Source organism: Artemia franciscana, unplaced genomic scaffold (assembly GCF_032884065.1).
Source record: "Artemia franciscana unplaced genomic scaffold, ASM3288406v1 PGA_scaffold_1179, whole genome shotgun sequence".
NCBI classification, from domain to species: domain Eukaryota; kingdom Metazoa; phylum Arthropoda; class Branchiopoda; order Anostraca; family Artemiidae; genus Artemia; species Artemia franciscana.
The window spans coordinates 770,947-781,560 of record NW_027062617.1 but is presented as its reverse complement, the minus strand read 5'-3'; the positions used below and the strand labels follow the sequence as shown (position 1 = coordinate 781,560).

At 34.4% G+C, this 10,614-nt stretch overlaps 1 protein-coding gene across 27 annotated transcripts in view; it reads right to left on the bottom strand.

The window, feature by feature from the left end:
• Positions 1-3,242: 3,242 nt before the first annotated feature.
• LOC136041182 (calcium-activated potassium channel slowpoke-like) overlaps positions 3,243-10,614 on the bottom strand; it is a 280,833-nt gene continuing 273,461 nt past the window's right edge. For all 27 annotated transcript variants that reach the window (XM_065725713.1, XM_065725714.1, XM_065725712.1 and 24 more), the window contains 2 exons: positions 5,371-5,464; positions 3,243-3,631 (listed from right to left, as the gene is read on the bottom strand). In XM_065725713.1, coding sequence (XP_065581785.1) covers positions 3,548-3,631; positions 5,371-5,464 — 178 coding nt within the window. In that variant the 3' untranslated portion in view covers positions 3,243-3,547. The remainder of the gene's footprint in view (positions 3,632-5,370; positions 5,465-10,614) is intronic.

The window sequence follows — 10,614 nt, the reverse complement described above, 5'->3', positions numbered from 1 at the left end:
TCTCAACCCCTCCCCCAAACCAAGAAAATCCTCCTGAAAACGCCTGTATACTTCCCAATAACCATTACTATATGTAAGCACAGGTCAAAGTTTGTAACTTGTTGCCCCTCCCACGGGGACTGTGGGGGAGTAAGTCGTCCCCAAAAACATAGTTATAAGGTTTTTCGACTACGCTGAATAAAATGGCTATCTCAGAATTTTGATCCGTTGACTTTGGGAAAATAATTAGCGTGGGAGGGGGCCTAGGTGCCCTCCAATTTTTTTGGTCACTTAAAAAGGGCACTAGAACTTTTCGTTTCTGTTAGAATGAGCCCTCTCGCAACATTCTAGGACAACTGGGTCGATACGATCACCCCTGGGAAAAAGAAAAAAAAAACAAAAAAACAAATAAACACGCATCCGTGATCTGCCTTCTGGCAAAAAATGCAAAATTCCACATTTTTGTAGATAGGAGCTCGAAACTTCTACAGTAGGGTTCTCTGATACGCTGAATCTGATGGTGTGATTTTCGTTAAGATTCTATGACTTTTAGGGGGCGTTTCCCACTATTTTCTAAAATAACGCAAATTTTCTCAGGCTCGTAACTTTTGATGGGTAAGACTAAACTTGATGAAACTTATACATTTAAAACCAGCATTAAAATGCAATTCTTTTGATGTAGCTATTGGTATCAAAATTCCATTTTTAGAGTTTTGGTTACTATTGAGCCGGGTCGCTCCTTACTACAGTTCGTTACCACGAACTGTTTGATAATATCAGTAAAGGTAATTGGGTAAAGCCTCTCTACAAAAATTTCCCCTTGCGGAAAATATGGTTTTCCAAATCGAAATGTTTTATTTGGGTTCTATTATTTTTTAGTTTAGCTGAGAAGTGCTAAGGAAAGCAAAAAAGAGGAATTTATCTGTAAGTCTCCCCCCCCCATCCAGTGAAAAATTTTCTTCGGATGGAACATCCTCCAGAAACTCTCCCCCCTTCAGAAAATTGTCTGTATGTTTCCTATTTACAAACACTATCTGTAAGAAATGGACAAATCGCAAAACTTAAAATGTACTTAATCTTCTCCAATGGGATTTTCTGATTGTTTTGTAGCTAGGGAGAGAAGGAGATAACTCATAGTGTGCATTTTAATGCCAAAGCATCTACTCTCATTGAGCCTTTGGATGATAACAGAATCAGCTCTAGGGGAGAGACGAGAGGGGGGTGGAAGTAGAAATTAGTCCTAATCTCCAGGCATTTCTAGTGTTTTTTTTTAAGTCAAATGTGATTGGATACCAACCAACCGAATTTTCCGGAGGAGACTTTTCACAGAGAGATATTTTCCGGAGGTGTATTTTCACTGAGGTGGTTTGTCTCGGAGGTAATTTCCACAGGAGGCGTTTTTCCAGTGGAGGGGCTGGTTGCCCTTCAATCACTTTTGTCTTTTAAAAAGGGCACTAAGACTTTTAATTACCAACAATAAAACGTGATTAACAAAATAAACCTGAAGTTTTCGGGGTATGGGATGTAGGTTAATGCAAGTTACCCATTATAAAAATTTAAGGAATTTTTAGAAGGGATGGTCATGCAAGCTTTGGAGAAGGCTCATTCGATTTGAAATTTCAAGTGTAATTTTGAAGAATCAAAGGTAATCAGAGGATAATCAGCTTCTCCCTCTTAACTGCCATTATCCCCCCAAATACATCCAATCAAAATTTTAAAAAATATATATTTTTCAAAATAGTCCAAAGTTTAAACAACCATACCTCTGGGGCTAACAACCCCACCAGCAGCTTCTGGAGCAACGGCTGTAAGTTAAGCTAGTTACTCGCTGTTAACACATAAGATTTTTATGGAAATGATTTTCTTATGAACTTGGGGGGGGGGAGGCTAATTCAATTGGAAATTAAAAGTTTCAGTGCACTTTTAAGATTCAAAGTGATCGAAGGGCTTCCTCCCCCATCCTCTTTTTTCCCCAAATACATCCGATCGGTCATCTTGAGATGATCATTTTACTTAAAACATATCAAAGGTGTTAAATAACTATGCCTCTAGGGTTCACAATCGCTAGCCCTAGTGCAAGGGCTGTAAGTTATGTAAGCTGCCAGTCTTAACATACAAGGTGTTTTTTTTAGCAAGAAAAGAGGGCATGTTTGATATCATAAATAAAAAAAGCATACAACATTACGGTCAAACCTTAGAGAAATGTCAAGAAGAATCCCAAACACAATCAAGAGACATCTTTTCCTTTGTTGATTGTCAAATGGAAATTCCAGCAATGTCTACAATGGCTGACGATATTAGCCATCACATCGCTCGGAAAATGTTTAGGAGCATCTTCAACTAAATCAAGAGGTACTTTGTGCATCCAGTTTTACTAAACGACGTATCTGCAATGTGTCGAGAACAGCTGAGGGTGCAAACCTGAGGATTTAAAATCTCTGGGCATGTGGAATAGATTTTTGAAAAAAAAAACTGGAGTGCAACCAGTCTTCTCCCATATCCTTTTTACTGCAATCTCCTCAAAGATATTTGATCCAAATTTGTTACCTAGGTTCACAAAGGTCAAATATTTTAAACATATCTTTATTAATTAACATCCAGAAGGGTCTGACTCATCTGAAAAAAGAGAAATAAGTCAGCTTTAATATTTTTTGTTCCATTTAACATTTTTTTATAGTCTTGTTAAATTTTTAACATTTTTTTTTGCACTTTAAAAAAATCGTTAGTTTATAAGAGCCCAATTTCAATTGTCTCCTTTCTCTAAACTGAAATTCCATCTACGCCCATGGCTACCCCATTCTCTTTAAGTCAAAACATAAATAATGGAAAATAAGAGAATTGTATTTGCTAAGCTCGTCAGAATTAATAGTTATATGACGAGTGATGAGGGTGATGGAAAACGAACTTAGAGAAATTCATCCACTTGGTAGCGATGATTTAGAATAAGGTGTACTCAAGTTCGCAATTAGTCACCCACCCTTCACTTGTTAGTTTCGCTGATATAGAAAATGATTCTTATTTTTAATAACTTTGGATTTGACCGAAGGTATGAACGAGCCATAAAATGGGGAAAACTAAAAACTAAAATGGGGAAATCTGCCACAGCTACTGTTTGTAGCATTAAAAAAAGGAATATTAAGAAGAATTAAAGGAATTAAGAAAAAAAGAAATAAGTAGAAAAAAATGAGCCGCTTATTCGTAAGAATTGTTTACCCCAGTCTCTAGAAGTTATAGCCGTCGACAGTATTAGTGTAAATGTAGCCTTATAAATAATAACTTTTTAATATTTAGCAGACAAAAATTATTAGACACTTATTTGTGTCTCACCATACACAAATCAAGGAATAGCACAAATTACATAAGGCTTAAAGTAAGTATAAATACACACTCTGGTACGAAAAAATGCCAACAATAATGAATTTCGCACCAACGCAATAACAGTGAATTTGAAGATGTCTCTATGTGCATTGCAGGTATAATAACAACCCATTTAATAGCAAAATGAACTGCACTAAAGACGGGTAGCACCGCATTTATGTTTATTATCATGGTAAAACATATTTTTAACTCAAGGTGGCTCTTCTCGCACCATAGATTCTCCTCTATTTGGCAAATACTCCAGCCCAGGATCAAATTGAATTAGCACAAAAACCTAAAAAGAAAAAAAGCACTTTGAGGACTGTATTGTCTTTGAGAGCTTGAATGCTTCATAAAGGGAGGTTAGACAATTACAAAAATGGGTAGGCAGGTAAAATAGGGTGGAACATTTTGAGCGGAATATCTAATTAGTCGGCTTCCAAAGTATCTCTTAACCATACTGATATGAAAGACACATTTAAATGATCGTATCAGTTATGACATGCATTATAAGTTTATGCAGCTTTATAGTAGGCGAAGCAAACTTTTTAAATTGCAGAATAAAATTTGAGTACAGTTGAGTAGAAGTATAATTTCTAATTCCTATGTTAGTTTTCACCATAAAAAAAGGGGACAACTTTCTGCTTCGATATTATCGTGGCTCCCAAAAACATCATATTGTTTTCATCAAAATCGAATAGTTGTGGGCATCAAGTCATGGCTAACTGTAGAAAAAGCCAAGACAGATAGTCTGGTTGAGTGAGAGGCATTGTATAAAAATGTTGTAGTTCATTTGTTAATAGATAAGTCTATCTATTATCAGTTCGTGCGTTATTCCTAGGGCAGAAGAACTAAAATAGATAGTCATAGAGCTAAGTCATAGGCCTTTGCAGGTCAGAATGTGGAGTATAAAGTCAGTTTTTGTATCACATAACATCTAGCATATATACATATATATATTTTTTTCCTTTACAAGATGGCAAGCGAGATAAGACGAAATTTTTTACTCTAGGGTTATTGAGGTTCTAAAAAGGTCCACAATGGGAATCATGGATAAATTTGCCATTAGTTGGAGTAAAACTTCTATTTTCAGATTACCCTTGTTCAAAAAGGGATCAAAACGCTGGAATGCATGTAAACTGGACAGAGACTAACTGATGTAAAAAAAGAAGAAAAAACAAGATATTAACGCAAGAAATTCAGTGTTACCAAACATTTCATTTGTTGTGTATTCTAACAATGAAATAAACGAAAATATTAAGGTGATAATTTATTTTCAAAATATCCTGCAAACCAATATGTCCCGACCTGCATCTTTGCCTGGGTCAAAGTAGGTAAATATTTCCCTCAAGCAGGCAATACACCTTTTGGCTTTCAATGTATCCCAGGACAGTTTAATTTTTTTCAGAAAAGAACTATCTTTAAGAAGTGACATTTTCCAACTTTGAGCTATTTTGGGAGGAGGATGATGACGCCTTTATAAAAAAAATACAGATATTTAATGTTAAAGTTCCCCAAGATGAAGCAAATATTTGTTTAAAGGCTGGAACATCTGGGGGCATAGGTTTAGGCTAAGTGTTTTCTGAAATTGCATAAATTAATAACTTTATTAGTCTTTTCACTTTGGCTCCTTCTTTAATCTTCTCGTGATTATCGTAAGTTTGAAGTTTTTTTCTTGTTTTATGCTGAGAACCACATCTGGATATTGGCCAAAACATTCGATAAGTTTTTTTCGCAATTTATTGTTTCAAAAAATGGGTCTGAGTCCAGAGCCATGAAGCTATTACCTGCCAAACAAATCTATTTGTCTCTTTGCACAGTGTGTAATCAGTTAAAGCCATGGTAGATCCTTATGCACAAATTATTTTGAAAAAAAACTGTTTTTGGGTTTTAATTAAAAAAACTAAATTTAAGAAGAGTAATCCACCCTTCCCTATATTTTTGTTTAATTGATGTTAATAGTAACAATAGTATTCCCACTCCTAAATATTTCATTAATTGACGCCTCTGAAGTAAAAGTTAATACAAACTTACTTGATCAGTAGGCAGTAGTGTGAAATCATCAGGAGGATTAGTGACAACATACCGTTTTGATGAAGCTTCTACTGAGGAACTTGTATCTCTAAACCTGAAATATAAAACACATAGTATCATGAAGGAAACTAGAAATAGCAGTTTAAGCATTAAATATGAACTAGTCCTGAAAAGGCAATTTTACCAGCATGGACTAAATAAGATAAAAGACTAAAACTGAATTCCAAATTTCGGTTATGATTTTGTAACATCAGTTGTCAGCTGTAAGTTCAGTTTTCAAAAGTAAGTATGGTAAGTACAACTACTACAACTAAAAACACACCGCCGCACCGCGCCACCTGAGGCCAACTCAACTACGCATGATTCGGCTCCATCCCAATGTATTTAAAGCATCCCTTTTTACACCCTCCCAGGAAGTTCACATTTCCTTAAATCTTTTTATGACATCCTCCACCCCCAACTTTGGACGAATTATTTTCTGTTTTGCCCTGCACGGTTAGCCAAAAATTGATAATCTGTCATCCTTCATCTCCAGAACATGCCCTAGTGATTTCAACATTTCTCTCTTTATAGCCTTATAGCAGCCATAGAGAATATGGTAACTCTCCAGTAAAAGCTGAAAATACAGGATAAAAGAAGGCAGAGACAATGAGTAGCACCTGAAAAGTTTATACTCATTCACGCATTAGCAGTTAGTTCACAAATAAATCAAAACAAAATGAATTTCAACTATACTATAATGAATCAGTACTTCAAAACTATTGGAAACAGGCATGGCCTACATTAATAATTAACTCTCTAGTTATAACTCAGCCTAAATAGTAGGCTCGTTTTATATGTGCAAAAAGCAGTCTAAGAAAGATGGACTATTCGATTTTAGGTAAAAATCTTGGTTTACCAAAGAAAAAGGAAAACTACAGGGATTCCATATTTACCATCATATGGTAGACATGTCACTATGCCCGGATTAAGAATTAAAAGTACCGAAACATTTAGGTAAAGAGTTTTGTTAACCAAAGAAAATTGGAAACTACATGGATTCCATATTTACCATCATATGGTAGACATGCCACTATGCCCGGATTAAGAATTAAAAGCACCGAAAATTTTAGGTAAAAAGTTTGCTTTACCAAAGAAAATAGGAAACCACAGGGATTCCATATTTACCATCACATGGTAGACATGGCACTATGCCCGGATTAAGAATTAAAAGCACCGAAAATTTTAGGTAAAAAGTTTGGTTTACCAAAGCAAAAAGGAAACTACAGGGATTTCGTATTTACCTTCATATGGTAGACATACCACTATGCCTTGATTAAGAATTAAAAGCACCGAAACTTTTAGGTAAAAAGTTTAGTTTACCAAAGATAAAAAGGAAATTACAGGATTCCATATTTACCATCACATGGTAGGCATGCCACTATGCCCAGATTAATAATTAAAAGCACTGAAACCATAAGGACTAATGGTATTTCTCTGATCAGCCTTATGCTGAGCACTTTGGATATCCTCGTTTAATTTGAGGGGCTATATGCTTTTGGGTTTATGAAGCCTTAAATTTACTAACTTGCATCTTTGCATCTTCTTGCATCGATTTTCATCACTTAGCGTCTTCAAGGATCTTTCGGTTTGATTTAATATGTTTGGGCGCACTATTTGTTCTACATGTTTGGATTGTGTTAGGTCAAAATCTTGTTTAAGTGCGTATCTAATCAAATTACCAGCGTTTTAAAATCGTTTAATTTTTTACCGAATTAAGCTGTTCCTGTCATTTCCTGTGTTAAAAAGCTTTAACATTCTTCTTACTATACATAGCGGAGGAAAGGTGAACAGATAGATTAATTTTGGTAAGAATCTGGAAACTCTCATGAAAATTTTCAATTTGCTCGAATAGAAAAGAAAAGTTAGATTTTCTGTCAAAAAATTTATAAAAGACTTTAAGAAAAACAGACTTAAAAAAAGATTTTAAAATAGTTTTGCAGTAATGCAGCGAGCTGTACAAACATGTATTTAACAAATACAAATTCAGCTTTTTTATATGAAACCCTGAACGAAACTGCTATTCAATTGAAAAAAAGCTTATCTGTTGAAACGTCAATATTATATTTATTAAAGTAGAAACCTAGGAACCTGAGCAACTTGTATAAATAGCAAATTTGCTATAAATAGCAGAAAACAAGAGAAAGTCAGTGCAATTACTTGCATGTCCATAAACGACCCATTTAATGGGGTTTCCCAACGATATCATATGTTTCTTTGGTAGATAACTTCGAAGACCACACTGCCTTTCCATGACGAAAGTATAACAGTTCAAGTGAACAGATATACAATTTTGAACCGAAATTTGAAACTTGAAATTCAAAACTAATGAACCGGAACCGAAAAGGTCAAGGCGATTTGCTTCAGCTGTTGCATTGAAAAAAATAAGAGCAATAAACTATATATAATAATTTTATTGAGCATAAATTTTGTTTGTTTTTATTGATGTCTTTTGGTTTTACTGCTGATGATGAACACTGTATATGTGCTCGAAATATCCAGTTCAAAATTTTATATCTGTTCACTGTCGATTAAAGGGTTTCATCCCTATTTTGAATTGTTATACTTTTATGTTTTTAGTATTTTCTGATATATCTTTAGCTCCCATACATGTTGCCTTTTGCGAAGCCTTGTATAATATTTTGAAAAGAGAGATGTACCTACACAACATATTAATTAATAAGGGCTTTATACTATTCTCACATCTTTAAGCGTATATTAAAATTTTTAATGAAAGTTGGAAATATCCTGGCCACAAATTCATGAAAATGTAGGAGGGGGGTAATTTTTTTAAAAGAAGATACGAAACAGTGGCTGGTTTTTCTTTATTTATGTTTTTTTGCAAGACTGAAAAAGATATATTTAAAAACATGAGGGGGGTGGGTTAGGTGCAGTTTATCACCTTGCCAGCACTACTTATGGTAGAATTGAAAAAGCAAAATAGCATTTCATACATTAATAAAGAAATACAAGTATGTCAGGTTTAAAATGACGAGAATTTTTGAAAATTTTCAGAGTCAGAAAAGATGCATACGTTTAACCTTTAAGTGGGAAGTGTCAGGTGCTATAGCATCCAAGGGCACCGGTAGAAAATTTTCCAGCGGGAGGGGAAACGCCAAAATAGCAGTGACCGTTGGGCGACAGTTTAAGTGGTTTAGGGCACCAAACTATGACTATACCCCGAAGAGGATGAATTTGCAATCAATTTAAAATTCTGAGAAGCTAATTGATTTAAAAGTATCAATGCCTATATTTTAGGCTTCCCATTAGCAAAAGAAGTAATGCCAATTAATTCTTTAGCTTATCCTGTTTATTTTTAATGAAATTAGGCTACGTTTCGTGATCTGTAATTGCGTATTAGCTGTAATGAAGGGCGGTGAGTCATGGTTTAGGTGGGGGTAAGGTAGATTCCTACAAAAGCAAATTTTAACGGACAAACTGCTTAGTCTTCCTGGGGCTTCATATAAATGTTGAAAGAGGAAGAGGGGACTAAGAATTAATTAAAATGTTTTTCTATACAGCTATAATGTTACATTCCCATATCTACCAGCACAGAGGTGGAAAAAGAAAGGCAGGTCATCGCCGGCCCAACTAGGAAATTTTTTTGGGGAGGCAAATACTGTTAGGAATTTTCAGCAATTTTAAATGGTAATATTTTTTTCTATTTATATGAAGTACTTCAATGTAATTAAACGAACATATGTAATGTATTGATCGATAAGAAAATCCTATTGTAGAGGTTGTGATGGCTTCAGCTATGTAGAAGATCAAAATTCTCACAGATTTTCCATCCATACCAACAATAATACTCCTTTTCATCCAACCAAAATTCTTTAGCAGTAATTTTAACAACGACTTTTCACCAAATTTACTATTCATCGCCATTTTTTAAGTATACTCAAGTTTAATCCAAAATTGAAATTGCAAATTTAAATATAGGACGGTATTAATCAACGTACAATTATTGATTTACACATTTTAAAAGCGATTAACCAGGGATTTAAGGGACCGATACCTCAAATTATATCTTGGTTATACCTTGGTATGATTTGAAAAACAATCAGAAATTAACTAAAAAAAAGAGCTTTTCAACCGAAAGCAAGGAACAGATTTGGAACCTATATGAACAGAATATTTTTAATGTGAAGGGGGCTGTCTGCTCCTTAGCCCCCTACTCTTTACTCCCTACGCTAAAAAACTTTTGTTTAAATGAACAAAGTGTTGAAAAGGGGGCAGTGCCTCTTATACACAGAGCAATTTATATTTATTTTAAGTTTTAAACTTGCTGCTTACTTTAGTTAAAAAGCCTTTTCTATTTGTTTAATTACATTTCATGTAACTGTAAAGTTTTGTGAATACATTACTTTTGGTAGCACAGAAAAAACTATCAATGTTTCACTGATCTCTATTTGGATTTTGATGGATAATCCAACAGACTTTGGTAACGAACTGTAAGTAAGGAGCGACCCGGCTCAATAGTAACCGACACAAAAAAAACGGAATTTGATACCAATAGATATATCAAAAGAATTGGCTTATTATGCTAATTCCAAATATATAAATTTCGTTAAATTTAGTCTTACCCATCAAAAGCTAAGATCCTGAGAAAAATTGTCTGATTTTCGAATAAAGGGAAAGACCCCCTAGAATTTATAGAATTTTAATGAAAAACACATAATCAGATTCAGTGTATCAAAGAACCCTACTGTAAAGGTTTCAAGCTTATGTCTGCAAAAAACGTGGAATTTTGTAATTTTTGCCAGAAGAAAGATCACGAATGCGTCTTTATTTGATTTTTTTCCCCAGGGGTAATCGTTTCCACCCAGTAGGTCTAGCACGTCGGGTGATGGTTCATTCCCCTTTTAAGTGACTGAAAAAACTGGAGGGCGACTAGACTCCCTCTTAGGCCACTCTGATAAAAATTTTGAGATAGCTTTTTTCAGCATAGTTGAAAGGCCCAATAACTATGTCTTCGGACATAAAATGACATAACCATGTCTTTGGACATAAAAAGCCCCTGGAGAAAGGTTTTTAAGTTATAAAATCTGTCCATTGTTTTATTTTATTGGGAAGTATATATATATATATATATATATATATATATATATATATATATATATATATATATATATATATATATATATAGTTTTGGGTGGGAGGAGGAGACGAATTTTCTGTTGGGAGAACTTTCCATGGAGAGGAAAG